At 35.2% G+C, this 20,063-nt stretch overlaps 1 protein-coding gene across 8 annotated transcripts in view; it reads right to left on the bottom strand.

The window, feature by feature from the left end:
* The window catches only part of FXR1 (FMR1 autosomal homolog 1), a 59,972-nt gene that overhangs the window by 11,987 nt on the left and 27,922 nt on the right, over nt 1-20,063 (bottom strand). For 4 of the 8 annotated variants that reach the window (XM_005670017.4, XM_021071243.2, XM_003132553.5 and 1 more), the window contains exons 4-13: nt 17,377-17,448; nt 16,815-16,963; nt 16,497-16,590; nt 15,741-15,857; nt 14,290-14,460; nt 12,816-12,894; nt 8,996-9,105; nt 3,392-3,478; nt 1,841-1,898; nt 1,691-1,753 (exon numbers count right to left, since the gene is read on the bottom strand). In XM_005670017.4, the coding sequence (XP_005670074.1) occupies nt 1,691-1,753; nt 1,841-1,898; nt 3,392-3,478; nt 8,996-9,105; nt 12,816-12,894; nt 14,290-14,460; nt 15,741-15,857; nt 16,497-16,590; nt 16,815-16,963; nt 17,377-17,448 (1,000 nt within the window). Of the gene's footprint in view, nt 1-1,690; nt 1,899-3,391; nt 3,479-8,995; nt 9,106-12,815; nt 12,895-14,289; nt 14,461-15,740; nt 15,858-16,496; nt 16,591-16,814; nt 16,964-17,376; nt 17,449-20,063 lie in introns of all 8 variants that reach the window. The other 4 variants (XM_084990394.1, XM_021071240.2, XM_021071239.2 and 1 more) reach the window with 1 other exon arrangement.

The following is a 20,063-nucleotide window of genomic DNA, read 5'->3' as shown; positions in this document are numbered from 1 at the left end:
AAGTCCCACACTTTATGAAATTCAATATGGTATCCATTTTAAGTCATAAAATTTTGTGTGCCACTATAGAAAATGCAGCCAACTGTTGTTGTAAGCCTATCCATTGTAAGACAGATAACTCAGGAGATGTTAAATTGAGCAAATATTTCTTATACAGCTTATATATATTTACCAACTAAAAATTTTTCTCCTATTAAGTTAACAAGAACATCTATAACCAAACTCAATGATTATTGAGTCTATGGAGCCTGCTTGCTCAACAGCTTTTTCAAGAAATACAACTGTTACTAGTCTCCAAAGATTCAGAGGTAAGAGTGCCACCTACTGAACAATTTGCATAGCTTTCTTCAATCCAAACGATATTCCTCTACCATTCTCATTTAAATTGTATATACTGTCAACAAAAGCATTTGCCAAAGGGTAACTTCTCATCAGTAAGTGGACTCCCCAAAGATGTATAAAATTCTTCATGAATTCATCAACCAAATATCCAAATCTGATTATTAATCAGAAACTAATAATTTGTATCTCTAAAATCATTCAGTATACTTAATTTCTATTTAATTACTGACTGCTATTTGTATTACATGAGTTTTCAAGATTCTAATATTAGTTTGCAATTCTTAATCCTTCACATACTAAATGTATTAACTGCAATTTCATTTTTAAGCTTCAATACAGGGTTAACTTCAAAACAATGAAAAAAGGGAAGGGGAAATTAATCATCCAACTCTACATGAAAGATAGTACAAATTTAATCTATTTGGCATCGTTAGATGATCCTTCAGGTAAACATGAAATGTGGATGTGGAATATGCACACTGTAAGCTTTCATGTATTTCTGTTTTCCTGTTCTGGAAAAGGCTTATGAAATAAGTATTTCCCAAAGCAGTTAGGATAGCATAGGGGAGTAGAGAAGAGAAAAGGGAAGAGAGAAAGGGAGGGGAAAAAAAAAATCAGGTCACTGTTAAGATCCAAGTCCAAATGTAGAGAAATGGAACAACTCCAAAGCTGAAGAAGAATAAGTGAGAAATTTAGGATTAGAGAATTGTTGACCATCACCATCCACTGGCCCCTTCCTACATGGGTAAAGCCCCATCCTCACAGTGAAATATATTTTAGAAAAATGTCCACTTATAAAATGTTTCTAAGGTTCTAGCTTTTTAAAACCCTGTTAGTGAAATGTTGTACTTCACAAAGTAATTCCAGATGTGAGATATTAATATTCAAAACTGTCAAATAAACCAATACAGTATATTTTAAAAACTAGTAAAGATTTTCTGTACACAATCTTTGCACAGTGATTAGCTTGTTTTTTCATTTGTACTTCTCTGAGAGGGAGGGCAAAAATAAATCCTAGTAGCATCACCACCATCACTCGGTTTTATTGGAACAATATATATAACTGTACAAGGAAAATATGTGGTAAATTACACATGTACTTAAATATTTACAACATGATCATGAGCTATAAACTTAAAAACATGTTTCATTTTATTACATAGCTGCTTACACTACACACCTTTTACTACCACTGATATAAAAGTATGCTGTCATTATTATTAAGACATATACCTCAGAACTATCTCCTGCCCTCAGTCAAGATAAAGTGATAAACTAAATAATAAGCAAAATGTATAGGAGCGCACCTAAACTATAACTACTACCAAAAAAAGTTTTTTTTTTTTACCATAACCGGAGGTGTAATTAGGGCCCCGACGACCTCTGCCTCTTCCACTATAAGACCTAGAACCTTGTACAGAAGAGACGGTACTTTCATCAGTGGTATATCCTTTCTCTTTTTCAGGCCCTCTGGTGGAAGAAGGTCTGAAACCCATACCAATCTGTCGTAGTTGTTCATCAATCTGTAGGCGTTCCATTCTTAGCTGTTCTACTTCCTATAATCAAAACAAAAAAGGGTACATCTTACATATATTTCTTTTGTCTTCTTAAAGCCTGGAGCTTGAGCTATACTCCCTATCAATGAAAGCTGTAATCCTGAGCAGTTATTTGGCAAAGTGTAACTGTATTCCTAGTGAAAACAATTTACAAAGTCATTTGCTGATTCAATTCACCAAGCCATTTACCAAATGCCTTGGCATGTGCCAACCATGCTAAATGTTACAGTTATACAATATAAAAAAAGACAAGGACTCTCCTCCTTCAAGGGAATGTTTACAAACAACCATTAGAATCATCTTGGGGATGTTTAACAGATAAGTATTGAAATAACTGTTTATTAAATACCTAATAACTACACAGAATTATCAGATCTAGTCCTCAGGGAATAGAAACTCTGTTAAAGTGAAGTACATACCAACTGTGACAGATAATATTAATAATCTACGTTCTTATCAAAATAGTGAAGCCTGAGTTGTGACCTAGATGAACTGATAGATTTGGTCATTCAGAGACTGAGGCCATTACAGGATGTGAAGGAAAAGTATCTAAAAAAGCTCTTGGCTAATAGCAGCAGAGTACTGGAAGATAAAACATGAATGCCAAAATGAATTGAGACTTGCATAAAGATGAGTTTTTTAAAAAAAGAATAACACTATCAGGGTGCTTTCAAAATATTACCATAGCAGCAATGATATGAGGGACCGGAATGAAAACATTTACTAAAGACAGAGAAGTTGAGGTACTATGCTCTAAACAAGAAAAAGAGAGCAGGAGTAAGTAGAAAATGACAATTTCAACTTATAATATTTTATAGGGCATTTTTCTAAAACCTTTGCTCTTTATCAACTTAGATAAGACTATATTAAAAACAACGGTTATGGAGTTCCCATCGTGGAGCAACAGAAATGAATCCAACTAGAAACCATGAGGTTGCGGGTTTGATCTCTGGCCTCGCTCAGTGGGTTAAGCATCCGGCACTGCCATGAGCTGCTGTGTAGGTCACAGATGCGGCTCATATCTGGTGTCGCTGTGGCTTTGGTGTAGGCTGGCAGCAACAGCTCCGATTAGACCCCTAGCCTGGTAATCTCCATATGCCACAGGTGCAGCCCTATAAAAAGACAAAATAAATAAATAAAAATTTAAAAAATGGTTAAGAATAATCAAATGATGTCTACATGGGTAATGGATGTGATTCAGAGTACTGGTTACCAAGAAAGCCCACCTTCATTCCCAGTTCTGCACCCTATCTGCATGAAATAAGAGTGACCGTGTCTTAAACAGGAAGGAAAGAAATGTAATAGTTCAGAGGGAAAGAGAAACAATGCGCATGAGTCCAATCATTTTATATAACAGCAAAGGACCTTTTATTTTAAATTCTCACATAGGAAAAAAAAAAAGCAAATATGAGGTTGAATTAACAAAAACATTTAAAATTTAGTACAAATAAAAGTTTAATGTGAAGCAACAATGATATGAACAGTATACAAACCTTTAGATAAGCAATGTGATACTCTAAAAGAACTTGCACATTTCCAATGCTTTCTTTAGTGCCAACAAATACAAATGGAACCATGCCCTGTAAGAAAACAAAGTATCCTCAGTTTTTATTTATTTTATTTTTTGTCTTTTTTGGGCCACACCTGCAGCATATGTAAGTTTACAGGCTGGGGGGTTGAATCAGAGCTGTAGCTGCTGGCCTACACCACAGCCAACACCAGATCCAAGCCGGTCTGCAACCTACACCACGGCTCAAGTCAACACAGGATCCTTAACCCGCTGAGCAAGGCCAAGGATCGAACCTACGTCATCATGGATACCAGTCAGGTTCGTTACCACTGAGCCACAACAGAACTCTGCATCCTCAGGATTTAGTATTTTTTAAAAGTTCTAGCATAAATTTAACATTTCAATATATTAATTCAGAAAGCTTTTCTAAAACACAGTAATTTACATCAAGATTCTGAAACAAACTGCTTTTTAAAAAATAAAAATCAATATAATTTAAAATACTATTGATATTTTCAATAAATTGTCATATTTGCATTATAATTCAACATTTACCCTAAAAAATTTAAGTATCAGTTTTCTGGTTTCTAATTCAATCTAATTTAATATATAAACTAACTTCTAAAGAAATTTTCCTTCAAACTGGCATGAATTTTTGGAATATATACACTTTACTAATGTTTCCCTTAAAAACATAATAAAACATATTAGCCAGGTTATCCTTATAATATGTATTCAGATGGCTTAACTTTCAAAATGTATATTGGAAGGAGTACTTCATGATGATGAACTGAATTATCCACAGAATCTAAATATTTACACAATGTGAAAATAAAGGAATTACTGATATGGGCAAATACTTAATCACCAGTTATTAAAAGCCAATGAAAGGTTTAACTCAGACCTGGTTTACTTCACTGAATTTCAAAAGAAGGTTTTTAAAAACTGGGAAAAAAGGAATTCTTGTTTTGGCTCAGCAGAAACAAACCCAACTAGTACCCATGAGGATGCAGGTTCAATCCCTGGGTCTGCTCAGTGGGTTAAGGATCCAGCACTGCTGTCAACTGTGGTGTAGGTTGAAGATGAGGCTTGGATCCCACATTGCTGTGGCTGTGGCATAGGCCTTCAGCTGTAGCTCCAAATTCAACCCCTTGCCTGAGAATTTCCATATGCCACAAGTCAGCCCAAAATAAAAAAATTTTTTAAGAACTGGAAAAGAAAAGAAATAAGATAGCTTTTTTTTCCTTTAAAGAAATACACTTCCAGCTTCCAAATGGCTAAAGAAATGAGTACACCTACAGTTTTAGTGTCTTTCCCTCATTTGATTTTTCAGAAAAGTTCCTAACAGTTATTTTAACAGATTGGCTGAAGAATTTTAGGTTCTAAATATGGAATTAAGTGTGGCTGAACAAAATTTTATCTTACATAAGAAACTACTATGTAACACTTCCTAAATAGCTTTTTAAAAATTTAATTGATAAATTTTAGCATGGGAAATTAAAAAGAAGAAATGCACAGAGCAGGTACTAAGGCTACTACAGTACAAAAGAAGGTTATCACAGAGCTTAAAGAAAGCTGTAGTGACTGTAAAGAAGTAATTACAACTAGAAATGCATGAAACAAGTGGCTCTAACTTAAGCTCCTCACAGGCAGGTAAAGAGGATACAAACTGAAAAAAGACAGGGGAGAAGAAAAAAAGAGATCTAAAAAGTTTTAAGCACATACCATATTTCTAGGACTATATATTATTTATGTTCATTAAAAAGTCACTTTAAGAATTATCCTAATTCTACAGCTAAGAAAACAATTTGCCTAAAGTTAACTGCCAGAATCTATGCTTAAGGAATATGTAAAACAAAGTCCCTCTTCTAAAACGTAATCACAATCTCAGAAAAAAATACTAAACATACTTATAAAATCTCAAGGTACAGCATTAGTGTAATAGGTAGAATGTGAATTATGCTATTCCAAATGTGGAAATTTAGGGGAATGTATAAGATTATTGTCATTTAAACATATAGACATATAGAATTATACCATGTAGATAAAGAAAGTCATTCCAAACACCTGATATGTTAAGGATTAAGAGAAACAGAAAAACTTGACGACCCCCCCCCACCCCAGCAACTGGAGATGTTATCAACAGCAGCTACCTCCAAAGAAAAGGAGCTGGTAAAAAGGCATCCTTAACTGTACATATTTTACAGAATATTTTAATGCCTATTAAAAACCATAAGAAAAAATTTAGGGAGTTCCTGTCATGGCTCAGTGGTTAACGAACCAGACTAGTATCCATAAGTACACGGGTTGGATCCATGGGTCAAAGATCCGGCATTGCTGTGAGCTGTGGTGTAGGTCGCAGACACAGCTCAGATCCCAAGGTGCTACGGCTGTGGTGTAGGCTTGCAGCTACAGCTCTGATTCGACCCCTAGTCTGGGAACCTCTACATGCCATAGATGCAGCTCTTAAAAAAAAAAAAAAAAAAAATTGGAGCAAAGAGTAAATGATTATTATTGAATATATGAGTTTACATCTAAAAATTATTTCAGTGACACTTCTAGGTTTAAAAAATATTTTAGGAGTTCCCACTGTGGCACAGTGGATTAAAAACCCAAAGGCAGCAGCCTGAGTCACTGCTGAGGCACGGGTTCAATCCCAGGTCTGCTACAGTAGATTAAAGGATTCAGCATTGCCACAGCTGTGGCTTGGAGTCAATCCCTGGCCCAGGAACTTCCAGATGTCTTGGGTACAGCATAAAAAAATTTTTTTTAATATTTTTAAACTTATTAACAGTTAATAGATGACAGTGAGACAACCAGCACTCAGAAAAAAACAAAGCTGACCCCTGCTCCTGATGCATTAGACCAAAAAAACTCCAACTGAAGTGAAAAATTTACACACAAGGAAAAAAAAAACTGGAGGGAAAAAAATATGAACACACTTCTGAACAATTTACAGATAGGGAAGACCTTGCCAAACATGACACAAAAATGCAGAATAAGGCAAAAGTCTAAAATCAAGTGAAATGAAACAAATATTTGCCACACACACACACACACACAAAAACCCATAAAAAATCAAGTTACTCAAAATGCAAAAAGCTTCTACATTCAGTAATGAAAAAAGACAAAAAAATGGGCAAATGACAGTATGTTTATAAAGAATGTCTTTCAAGGAAATGGGAAGATAACATGTAACACCTGGAATGGCACTAATTAAAATTTGATACAACTCATTATAGGCAGAGTTCCCCTTGTGGCTCAACAGTAATGAAACCCATTAGTATTCATGAGGATGCAGGTTCAATGCCTGGCCTCACTCAGTGGGTTAAGGACCCAGCATTGCCATGAGCTATGGTGTAGGTTGCAGACGCAGTTAATATCCCGCATGGCAATGGCTGTGGCGTAGGCCAGCAGCTACAGCTCCAATTCAACCCCTAGCCTGGGAACTTCTATATGCCATGGGTGCAGCCCTAAAAACAACAAAAAATATATATATATATATATAGAAGACACAGCAACACATAATACATGCATTCCTACATGGTAACCCAATTAAATCTGAGCAGCATCTATTTCTTTTACAGAAAGGCATGGTAGTACCCTCCCATTCCTCCCTTGTATATCCCAACCTGCTTGATCATTTACATAAACTGCTTGGTACCTTTCAGTGTTTAAATTTCTTAACTCTGGCACAGAAATGGGGATAACAATGACCAAAAAAACCCTACAAAAACAGAAAAGTACAGTAACTTCTTAATTTATGAAGAAAGACCTGAAGAATTAGCTTGCAGCAAGATGGTAAATACTAGAAAACAACTGGAATAAGTCAAGCTAAGGGGAAGATGAGATATTAGTATCAAGCTAAGAAATTTACAGTTGAGTCATTTAATGACCATGCCCAGTAAACCTCATCTTCAGATCAATTTGAGGCAGTGGTTTAATGTCAAATGGATCACTATTATTTTACATATTAAGTATAAATGTAGGAAGTTCCAATTTTAATAGTATGACACCATTGATTTTAATCCTCATCTTATGCAAAATGGGGACAGTTGTTTGCTTAAGAATAAGTTAAAATTACTTGAGATTTAGAGAAATTTTTGAAGCCCTATAGAATGAAATCAATCCACAAATACTCATTTCTATAACAGTAAGCCATTTGCTTTTCTCATTCGTTTCTAAGTGTATATTTATCTCCACATTTAACCTAATTAAAAGGAATAAAGGAAAATAGCTGGAATTCCTGTAGTGGCTCAGTGGAAACCAATTTGACTAGCATTCATGAGGACACAGGTTTGATCCCTGGCCTCGTTCAGTGCATTAAGGATCCGGCATTGCTGTGAGCCGTGGTTTAGGTCGCAGATGCGGCTGGGATATAGCACAGACGTGGCTGTGGCGTAGGTCGGCGGCACAGCTCCGACTGGACCCCTATCCTGGGAACCACCCAATGCCACGAGAGTGGCCCCAGAAAAGGCAAAAAGACCCCCCCCCCCAAAAAAAGAAATCTGGCATCAGAATTAATAGCAACATATAGGGAGTTCCCACTGTGGCGCAGCAGCAACAAATCTGACTAGTGACAATGAGGATACAGCTTAAATCCCTGGACCTGCTCAGTGGGTGGGAGATCCGGCATTGCCTTGAGCTGTGGATAGATCACAGACATGGCTGAGATTCCATGTTGCTGTGGCTGGGGCACAGGCTGGCAGCTGCAGAACCAATTTGACCCTAGCCTGGGAACTTCCATGTGCAGCAGGTGCGGCCCTAAAAAGACAGGGGAAAAAAAGAATGAAAAAGAAAGACCGACACAGACCAACATATAAAGCTTAAAGATTTCAATTAAGAAATGGTCAGGTCTGTTCAATAGGTAAAAGCAGGAGTTCCCGTCGTGGCGCAGTGGTTAACGAATCCGACTAGGAACCATGAGGTTGCGGGTTCGGTCCCTGCCCTTGCTCAGTGGGTTAACGATCCGGCGTTGCCGTGAGCTGTGGTGTAGGTTGCAGATGCGGCTCGGATCCCGCGTTGCTGTGGCTCTGGCGTAGGCCAGTGGCTACAGCTCCGATTCGACCCCTAGCCTGGGAACCTCCATATGCCGCAGGAGCGGCCCAAAGAAATAGCAAAAAGACAAAAAAATAAATAAATAAGAAATGGTCAGAACTTTCAAATTCTAAAAATAAAGGTCAAGAAATTGTTATTTATCAAGAATTCCTTCTTAGCAGGCTTTTGTTTATAGAGTATCAATTCCACAGCCTTACACTCTTAAGTACTAAAACAGAACTACTAAGATGATCAAACTGAAGCCTCTTTAGCAAAAGTTGGTTTTACTGAAATACTGAGAAACCAACCATGAGCCCAAGGCCCATGATAGAAAGATGACTTGTTTACTAAGTGAATAAAAGCAGTATTATAAAGAACAGAATTTTTTAAAAAAGAAAACTCTGCTGCAGAGTGTAAGCAGTTCACTGGGTATAACTTCCCTAATACAATTTTCAAAATATAAAATAACACTGTAAGTCAACCAAGAAAAGAACAGGGGATTAAAAAAAAAAAGGGGGGGTGGGGGGCAAATTATGTTTTAAATACTTACATCTTCTCTAGGTAGTTTATTTTCATTGTCTCCTTCAATTCTCACCCGAACCACACCAGATTTGTCCACTATTTCTTGAATTACTTTGCCATTTTTCCCAATTACCTTTCCTTTAATAAGAAAAAACAGATATAATAAGTTAAAAATAGTACTGCTATCATTTCTACCCCAGCCCAAATAATTTGTGACTTGCTATCAGATTATAAAAACCAAGTAAAGCTCCAACTTTTAACTCTCAATTAGCTCATCCTAAAGACTACAGAGGGACTAACCTATGACCTGAAACCTTCTTCTCATCAGTGGGCCTAAGGCTACTACTATTAACTCTGACAAGTGCCACTCACATAAAGGATATTTTCAAAGTCTAAATATTTGTTAACATGTTCTACATCATTTTTATATTTTTAAAATATCAAGTCCAACCCATTTCAAAAGCTTATATATATAAATGAAGGCAAAAACTTTTATTTAGGTATAAATCACATCAATATGTTTACATTTATATTACATTTATTATCATTCAAACTAACAAATTCATCGATCTTGCTTTTATTTTCAAGTTCCTTTTTGTTCAAAACACACTATCACTTGAAGACTCTTTTAAAATGAACATACTCTTCACTGAATATGATATTTACATTTAACGAGTATTACATTTTACACACCTATAAGTTTTAAAGGTACTTCAGAGCTATACAACTACATACATGTATATGGTTTGCTGTCTTCCTAAATATGAAATACTGTAAAATGATGTAAAATTCAATTATTTACCTTCTCCACACTTAAGTTCTAAGTCTGTCAAATAGTTAGTGAGTCCAACTAGAGAAACTAAAAGGAGGACATGAAAATGCCCTTCTTAGGAACTTACTTGTTATAAAGCCAACATACACTCAATAAAATAACAAAGCAATATCGAGCAGTGCTACCTGGTAACAGAAGTAGATATTCAGGTAACCATCACTTTACAGAATACATGTACCCTAACTTAGTATTAACAGCAAGATCTTATTTGTTACTAAGCCCAAATCCCCAATAAACTAAAATGTTTATACAAAAAAAGTGATGTATTTCCACAATAAATAACTTTAGTTCAAAGAGGCTGAAATGTACATTTTTCCTACTGCATGCTTAAGAGAACAGTTTTCAATAAAGTAAGGGAACAAAGGCAACAGTAAGTCACTCAATAGAACAGACACTATCACAGAATTTTCTATTCCTAGTCTCAAACCTCCTTTTACAATAACCCTAAATTTAAAATCAGCAGCAACAGAACAGTAAAAAGAAGAAATAAAATCAAGTAGGATAGGGAATTCACATGATGTATGTCTTCTCTGAGAAGCCCTAGCAGCAGCATATAAAAGCAACCTTCATGTTAACACAGTGAAGCTCAAGCAGCAACTCCATCCTTGACCCTGCTAAAAATAAGCAAATATCTTTTCGAAAAAACAAAAATCAGGTTGATGTATTATAATCCCCACCCCACCCCAAAATCTTTGCCCCTTCCTTCTTGTGAACTATACCAGTGGTGAGTGAATATCCATCACCCTTCTGGGGTCCATGGCAAGGACCTACCTGTAAGTTTTATTTAGTCCCACCAGAGACTGCAATATTTTAACTGATCATTTCCACAGTTAAATTCCAAAGCATATTGACAAACTGAAGCAGACCTGTAGTATAATTTGAGCACTGAGCATAAATGCTGAAGGGACAGAGTAGAGAAGTGATTAAGGAAGGCTTCCAGGAGGTGAAAAATTTCAATTCATTTTCAAATCAATGTTCACATAATACTTTTTCTTTTGATTTGGGAGGGGTGGGAATAGCCTAAGTCTAGAACTCTTGGAACCTGAATATGTGCGGGAATCCTCTCTGAAACTTACCAATTAAGTCCTCATTCCCTTTTATTCCTCAGTCCTCTTTTTATCTTTCACTTGGACTAAAAAGGTACTATTTTTCAAAAGACTGCTCCACCCATAAAACATTTTGGAGGAAGACGTAGTATTATTATTCACAACAACCAACTGAAGTCTTTACTCTACTTCTGAGTATTGCACCAATGTCTAATAGTTGCTCCTCATATTTATTTTCTAAATAGTAAACAAATAACCCAAACCACCAAAGTCAACCAAGCCAGGGTAGAGAAAAAGCATAGACATGACAGGTACTCATATCATTTTACAGATAAACAAATAGAATAAAGAACCTGAGAGCTATAAATATATCCAATACCCTTATTTCAGAAATATCAGCAATGTTTACTCAAAAGTAACACTACTACAAATTCTCTAAGACCGAGGCTGTCTTCTATAGAACTGTTGGATTAGAAGGAATCCTGACTCCTTTGGACACACCTCCAAATCATTTTTACATGTGAAAAAAACCAAAGTTAAATTATGTTCTATAAAAGCAGCAACCAAAATGTTAATACTGATAGCTGTCAATAATGGAGTATGATGAAAACAAAGAGAATCAGTTTCAAAGCCACTTTCTTTTCAAAGGTGATTTCATTTGACGACAATAAACAGCTGGTAACATTTTGTATCTTAACATTTATTAAAATTATACAAAATTCATGAGACATCATCAATTTTAATATCTCAACGCATCTCTCCGGCAATCTGATGATGTATAGTGCACAGTGGTTTCCAAGAACAGGTAAAAGTGGAGCTTACTTAACTGGCAGTACATCACACCTACCCAAATGTGGGCATAAGTAAAAAGCTTTTTATATAACCTAATTAATAGCTGAATATCAAGAAACTGTCCAAATTCTTGTGTTGTAGACTACATCCTAAATACACTAGTTATTTGCCAAAACAAGCATCTTTTTTATAGTGGAAGCTATGTCTTATTTAAATTTTCTGCTACTACTGTTTTACAGAATTTGACAGAACGTCTATAGAAACTTTTCCTAAAGGTAGAACAGGCATAATTTAGAGCCCAATAGGCTCTTAACTATTTCATTAAGGTCTATTGAGACTCAACAGATAACTCCCCCACCAAAAAAAAAAACTCATTCCCCTAGTTAACTTCACTACTTAATGTTGATGTGTTGATGGTTATTTTTATATTAAACTTAGGCTAATAACAGAGTATTTAACATGTGGCCAAAGCTTTCCCATTTATTTGAAACAACATTTATAAGGAGAGATGTAGAGGATATCAATAACAGAGCTATTAAACAACTAATCCCAAGCTATAATGCTCATTTAACTACAGCTTCAATTTATAATCCGTGGGTACAGAAGTATTCATTAATAGTATCAGAAACTTAATACTGAAACTTCCCTCATAGCATCATCACCATCCTTCTCTCCTGCACGTGATTTCTTACCTTATTCTATGACTTTGCAACAACTATTACTTACTCAAAGCCTACTGTGTAGAAGTTTATTACCCTACAGTTAGTCCACTCTTTTTCTTCTGCACTAGACAAAAGAAAAAAATTACCACAAATACCTTCTCAAAAAAGTATTATGACTATTTTGATGGATATATGAATGTTAAAAAGACATTAAGTAAATGAACATATTAAGTTATGAGAAGGCTTAAGAAAAGCTATAATGACAAACTTATAAATATCACAGGTCTTATTAGTGGGTTGCCCTACACAGAAGAAAACATTCTTTTTAACATGACAATAATGAGATACAAGTAACATATGCTATTGTTTAAAAAGAGAAAGAGAAGAAAAAGTACCACTATCCAAATACTGCACGTAATTTTAAGCAAAATAAGATATTAGAAAAGGCTAATCTTCAATTAAGTCACTGTATGTAATTAAATAACATTTAACTTAACATTTAGTTGAAGTACTTACCAACAAGATTCCTAGGAACCTGAATAAAATCCTCCACAAATTCCAAGAATCCTCTGGCCTTTTTTACTGCATCAGCACTCTGTAAAGGAGTGGAGAGGATGGGGTACAAATATGAAATAAAACCATAAAAAACCCCACAATCCACAATAAAACACAAGCAATGAGGATTAAAAACTGATTTATTAAGCTCTAGTACAAGATTCTGTTCAGACCACCAGAGTGACATTTCAAGGCAATTTCATGAAGTAATTTTCCAAAACAAGTCAGAGTAATCATTAAACAGCTAGGAAAAAAGTCTTTTAGAATCAAAATGTTAGACATGGCTAAGGTACCTTTTAAGCATCTAAGAAAACTGGCAAAAGAGTTTAACTTACTTATGTTAGCCAAATTTTACCCAAATCCTAAATACATTTGGCCCATATTACTGTGCTAGATTTCTCCAGATAAATGTTAAAAACAAATTGTTTATACTGTCTGCATTGTTTTTTCACCCTCAACATAAGAAATGATTTAAAAGATTGTTTTTGCAGAGATGCAATAAAAATAAGATCATTAAAATTCCTTATTTCTAATGGTCACAATTTTAAAAGACTAGAAGACAGCAGAGAAGGGGTTCTTTCTAAAAGGAATTTACAGTTCTCAGTAAAGTAACTTCCACTTTTAATGTTTGTCCTTCAACAACCGTATGTCAAGCATGTTGTATGACCACTTTATCATACACAACAAACTTTTAGCATCTTATTTAATCCTCAAACTGTAAGGTAAACACTATTATCCTCATTTTACAATGTGGAAAATTATGCAGGGAAGCTGAGTAACTTTCTTCAAGCCCTCTCAAAGTGACAGAATTCCTATTCAAGCAGTATGGCTTCTCCAAAGCCTTTCATCTTAATTACTTTATTATACTGTCCACTTCTAAAGGTTTCAGATGTAGAAATCAGGACTCTACTCGGATTTCCTATATGACTCAAACAGGAAGTCAAGACTTGAAATTATCACCCCTAAGAAACGCATCTATTTATTCTGATGTGAAAAATGGTCTCAAAGAAGAAAAGTCTGGGCTATTTTTCAGATTTATTATTTTCCTGCCCACACAAATGTTACAATTAACCAGTGACAAGATATCATTCAAATTCAAGTTCTACAAAAACTATTCTATTATATGCTATTAACAGCTACCAGTCCCTGACACAGAGTAGGCACGCAAAAATATCTGAATGAATTGTTTATAATGCACATAAAACAGTAAAATTCAGAAGCGGTTAATTAAGGAACTTCTGAAAATAGTACACATTAAATACTCAGGAATTCTTTCAATTCCCCACATAATACAGTATCATCTTTAATCTACCTACATATATGTAACGATTGCTAGGTTGATTAATTTTAAAGTGTTTCACAGGAAACTGGAATTCCAGACAGTAGTTAATATGTTATATAGTAAGTCACACAAGGTGAGAAATAAACAGCTTACCTCTCCGTAGATTCTAAATGTTCCAGTATCTTCGTCTAATTCAATAGCTGTAACTCCAGCAACCTTCCTAGCTTGCTGTATGTTACTACCATGTGTTCCTATTGCCAGGCCCATCAAATCTTCTCTCACAACAAATTCCTCATGAAAAGCTGCTGCAAGTTGTTTTGTGCACTAGTAAGAGGCAATTAGTAGTTATTATAAGAGAGCAAAAACAAAAATTTTGTACACCCATGTTTATAGCATTATTCACAATTATCAAGAGGTGGAAGCAACCCAAATAGACTGATAAATAAAATTTGATACATGTGTAAAATGCAGAATTACTCAGCCTTAAGAGACTCTGATACATGTTACAATATGGGTAAACACTAAAGACATTATGCTTAGTGAAATAAACCAGTCACAAAAAGACAAATGATTTCACTTACATAAGGTATCTAGAGCAGTTAAATTTATAGAAACAAAGTACAATGATGGTTGCCTGGGCTAGAGGAGAAGTGGAAATGGGAAGTTGTTTAACAAATATAGTTTAGGTTTTTGTAAGAAGAAAAGGTTCTAAAGACTGATCAACAATGTGAATATACTTAACAATATGAACTGGGCACTTAAAAATGGTTAGGATGGTAAACATTATGTTTATTTCACAAGTTTTTAAAAAAGAAAAGAATTAAAGTAAAAAGGAATGAAGGAAAATCATTTGGGGTGATATGAGGGGGAAGTTTGATCAGTCTACTTAATCATGGTCAGAATAAAATCAGTAATTCTAAAACAATTTACCAGAATTACTGATACAGGCAGCTTTCCAATTGAGATGATTCATATTTCAAAACTCACTCACATATCCCTATTTGGAACTTTCAAATTGGGCATTAGTGTACTTAACCTAAAGATAAACACACTGCCCAATTTATCTAAGTGTGTGTATGTGCACATACAAGTGTGTTTGAGAGAGGGTATTGGAAACAAGTCTAATAGTGTGGCACTGAGAAAAGGAGAAAACAGGAGTAACTTTAGGACAGAATAGAGAAGCAATGGTAGGCTCTTTTTTTTTTTTAAGCTACAAGCTATGTGTCCTCCTCTCTTCTTACCCAAGAGATAGCATAGCAAACTAGCTACTAATGAAGTACATGGTGACTGACAGGTGACATGGCAGTAAAAACAGAGCAAAAAGAAGAGCTAGCAATACAGTTCTACAGGAAATCCCTAATGAGTTTCTAAGCTCTTTGGCTCCTGTCATCCAGGTCCTAACAACTCAATAAGCATTTAGCAGATCTAAGGCTATGTTTGACGAAAGCAATAGAAAAAAGCAATAATGACTCCAAGTATTAGCCACAAAACAGGTCCCAAATTGCCTTACCTAACCATCTAGCAGTCTAAGCCATGAAACTTAAATGTATTCATGCAACTAGAAAGGACACACAAAAAAACCTTTTATGAGTAAACCCACTTACTTCTAAATGCTTAGTAGCCTCTTCATTTCTAGACATAAGCATCAACTTTGTACGAATACTTCGCAAATGCATGTCACTCAAAATATTTACTCTCTTCACAGTTGCTTCACTGGCAGACTATAAACAAACAAGTTAATCACTCAAGAATGTAAATCTTTTTTCAACACAACCACTGCCTTTCATATAAAGCCTTCCCTGATTTTTGCCTCCTACTATACTATACCTCTCTCCTAATCTAACATGCTCCCTCCCATAAGTTATCTTACTTTGCTTTCTTACTTCATATTATTTAGATCTGCTCTTCAAATTAAGATGGGAAGGTAGAATCCAGGATCCCACACATTCAAGAATTTTATGATGTTAAGAATATTGTATTTTCTCCTGGAGTTTCTGTTGTGGCTCAGAAGGTTAAGGTCTGTGAGGATACAGGTTTGACCCCTGGCCTTGCTCAGTGGGTTAAGGATCCAGCATTGCCACAAGCTGCTACATAGGCCAAAGATGTGGCTTGGATCTGGTGTTGCCATGGCTGCTGTGGCAAAGGCCTCAGCTGTAGCTCCTATTCAACCCCTAACCTGGGAACTTCCAAGTACTACAGGTGTGGCCTTCTTTAAAAAAAAAAAAAAAAAAAAAAAGTTTTCCCCACACTGGATTTTAATAAATTCACTATGCACCAAGTTAGCTTTTATCTTTTGAAGCATTTAATTAAAAAATATGTGCAATACCCATTAGCTACCTTAAAATATGGAGTCATCTTACCAGTATCATTAGCTGTGTGGTTTCTGGATGGTAAAAAATTCTGCAAGCTCCTACTGCTTTCTTAAAATCTTTATGTGCATTTTCATTAGCACACCTAGGGAGAAATTAATTCATGTGTAAGACCTAAATAACAGGTTAAATTTAGAAGGCAATTATAATGCAAACTTGATATCTCATTTTGACATCACCCATTAAAAGTTTTATTAAAAAGATTTTCTATCAAGTTATTGAGTGGGTGTCTGGGGAAAAAAGACATTTATAGCACTGAAAAATCCTCTTAATTCACAAAGCAATTCAATAGTAAACAAAATTACTCACGCCTCTCTCAAATCCTCAGGAACATCCACTGTGCATTTAAAGAAGGTATTTTTTTTGACAGTTTTATTTTGATTGACAGGCCGAAGTCGTTCAAATGTGACTATTTCATTGTAAGTGGCATCACAAGCAGCATATTCAATGACATAAAACTAAAAGACATCAAAATACTTTAAAAATTCCATCTGAACAAAAATAATGAGCTTTAAATGAAGTTCTAATTACCGTGCTCGGCTTAAATAGCAGGTCCTCCCCCTTGTGGCACAAATGCTAAGCACAGCTTAGTTATATCAATCTGATTTGCCTAAACTAGATTATAGATTCAATCATGAACCTTGGTGATCCTCACATGCTTGTGGTCTACCTCAAAGAGCAACTTTGGTGTTTTCAAATACAGAACACAAATAAAAATTAGTGGTCTTATGAATTTTCCAGATGTGTGATTAACTATTTTTGAAGCAGGCTTTTAGAAACAAAACTAAGATTTGGAGTGACTTTTACAGAAACCAAGCATCCATATATTTCCTTGGAAATTGGTCACAAACCAAGTGTTAAAATGACTTACTTCTCCTTTCATCATTCGAACTTTAGCCAACCACCATCCACATGGTTCTTGATCATTTGCTCTTGAATACACCTGATAAGAAAAAAAAAAAAATGCCCTTATTCATTCCAAAAAGAATCAAAAATGTTACTGTACTGCTGTACAGCAGAGGGAACTATATCCAGTCTCTTGGGTAAGAATCTGATGGAAAATGAAAAAAGGCGGGAGGGTACATGTGGCTGGGTCACTTTGCAGTATAGCAGAAATTGAAGGAACACTGTAAATCAATTATACTTTAATAATAATTTTAAAAGTTATTGTATGGAGGCGTTCCCGTCGTGGCTCAGTGGTTAATGAATCCGACTAGGAACCATGAGGCTGTGGGTTCAGTCCCTGGCCTTGATCAGTGGGTTAATGATCTGGCATTGCCGTGAGCTGTGGTGTAGGTCGCAGATGCAGCTCAGATCCCTCGTTCTGTGGCTCTGGCAAAGGCCGGCAGCTACAGCTCTGATTGGACCCCTAGCCTGGGAACCTCCATATGCCATGGGAGCAGCTCAAGAAAAGGCAAAAAGACCAAAAAAAAAAGTTATTGTATGGAAATTATCATACTAAGTGTAATTTAATAAGAGTTATGTATGCTTAAATTTTACTACTGAAAAATAAAACTGAACACTTTTGGGGCAATTTGGTTCCTTTAAAATCAAATTCCAAATTCTTGAAGGATTACAAAACATAAATATTATTTTTTTTTAAAAATACTTCCTGCAAGTTTTACATAGTGTAAAAGAGGTCTTTTCAGTTTCTGTCAAAGCTGTTCATCTTCAAGCACTGCATTCTGATGATTCAAGTATCAGAAGTAAGGATAAGCTAGAACTTTAATAAGATATAATTTTATTTATCAGTATTTCTGATGTTGAAATTAAGAATTATTTTTAGAAAGTGATTAAACCCTATTTTAAAATTCCTTCAAGGGTATGACATTTAAATCCCTTGCTCAAAAACTTAAAATGTACTAAATTTAGCTAATAACACAAAAAAATTATACACATTCAGTCCACTAGCAGATTATACATCTTACAAATCCTATCTAAATATTTATATAGTGTATGTCTATAATTATCATGGGAGGCCTAGGGAGAGATGACTAAGAAACACTCCACAAAAATCTTGATTAAACTAACACTGCCTCTACACAGGTGAGTAGAGAAATCTACCAATCAATACATGTTAACAGTCATCTGTGAAATAACGCAAACAACTACTAATAGGGCAAATATTTCTGAGAAGCATGAAGTTTCTATCAAGATGATCTGAAAGTAATGTTAGAGCTAAAAATAAACAAGCCAAAACTTCTTGGTCAACATTACCGTATACCAAGATCAGAGAAAAGCTATGAGGAAAAAAACTATACATACATACCAATCAGGTTCCAATGAACTAAATTTTAGCATTTCTTACATGAGGATTAATCCTTTCTTACAGATATTCCAAAAAATAAGAAACTTTACTTTTTAGAATAGAATAAAATTCACTCTATCTTGCAATTATTGTATGTATCCAGTGAACCCTTTCATAAATCTAAAGCAGAATCCCAACCTTATGTTTCCTATATCCTGAAATACTTTGCTATCTTCGTCATCATTCATTAATTATCCACAACTACGTTTTTAAAATTTTTTTAAAGAAAACCAAAGAGGAGTTCTCATTGTGGCTCAGTGGTAATAAATCTGACTAGTATCCATGAAGATGTGGGATTCAATCCTTGGCCTCACTCAGTTTAACCCTCACCAGGTTAAAGGATCTGGTGTTACTGTGAGCTGTGGTGTATAGGTCACAGATGCAGCTCAAATCTGGCTTTGCTGTGGCACAGACTGGCAGATGCAGCTCTGATTCGACCCCTAGCCTGGGAACATCCATATGCTGCATATACAGCCCTAGAAGGCAAAAAAAAAAAAAAAAGAAAGAAAAAAAAAAGAGAGGGAGAGAGAAGAAAAGAAAACAGAAGAAATGAGGGCATTTCCTGGAAGCATACAATGTCCTTTATTGGTGACTACTGGATCTTCCTCACTGCACAGTCTTTCAAAAAAGTATAAGACTGGCTACGCTACTCTTGTAGTCTACTTTTGGCTATCAGTGAACAATTAAGAATTCAGAACTTCTACTTTCCACCCACAATGCAAAGAGAAGAAAATGTACAGAGGAAAAACATTCATAATTACTAAAAGAATCAGACTGATACAAAGATAGACAACAGCACTCTAGATTCTAGTGATGAATTGGAAGTTATAAGCAGAATTTCAGACTATGAATTCTTCATGTGATATACTAGATGTATATTCCCAAACAATTTAATTCTAATGAGAGAAAGGAAACTTAGTATTCTCACCCACTTAATCATTCAGCTGTGACTTCTTCACACAAAATCCTGTGACAAGAATTTGAACCATTGGGTTTTCTCTAAAAGGATATCACAGCATTCATTCATCTTTTATGTCTGCATACCAAAATGCACAACTCTTAAGAGAACAAATGCCAAAAGCAGCTGTATATACAAAGGTGACTAGAAATAAACAGTTGAAGAAATGCACAAAATGCAATAGATCAGTCAATCCGATTGGTTAAATATGAAAATGGTGTAAATGCAAAGGTGAAAATGCTCTGTTCAATAAAATCAGAAGCCACCAAAAGCTCCAAACTACCATCGACCC

Source organism: Sus scrofa, chromosome 13 (genome assembly GCF_054392235.1).
Source record: "Sus scrofa isolate SSC_HxYL_T2T_F1_AM1 chromosome 13, Sscrofa_HxYL_maternal_Yorkshire_Landrace_v2.0, whole genome shotgun sequence".
Taxonomy (NCBI): Eukaryota; Metazoa; Chordata; class Mammalia; order Artiodactyla; family Suidae; genus Sus; species Sus scrofa.
This window is presented reverse-complemented; position numbering and strand designations above follow the sequence as displayed.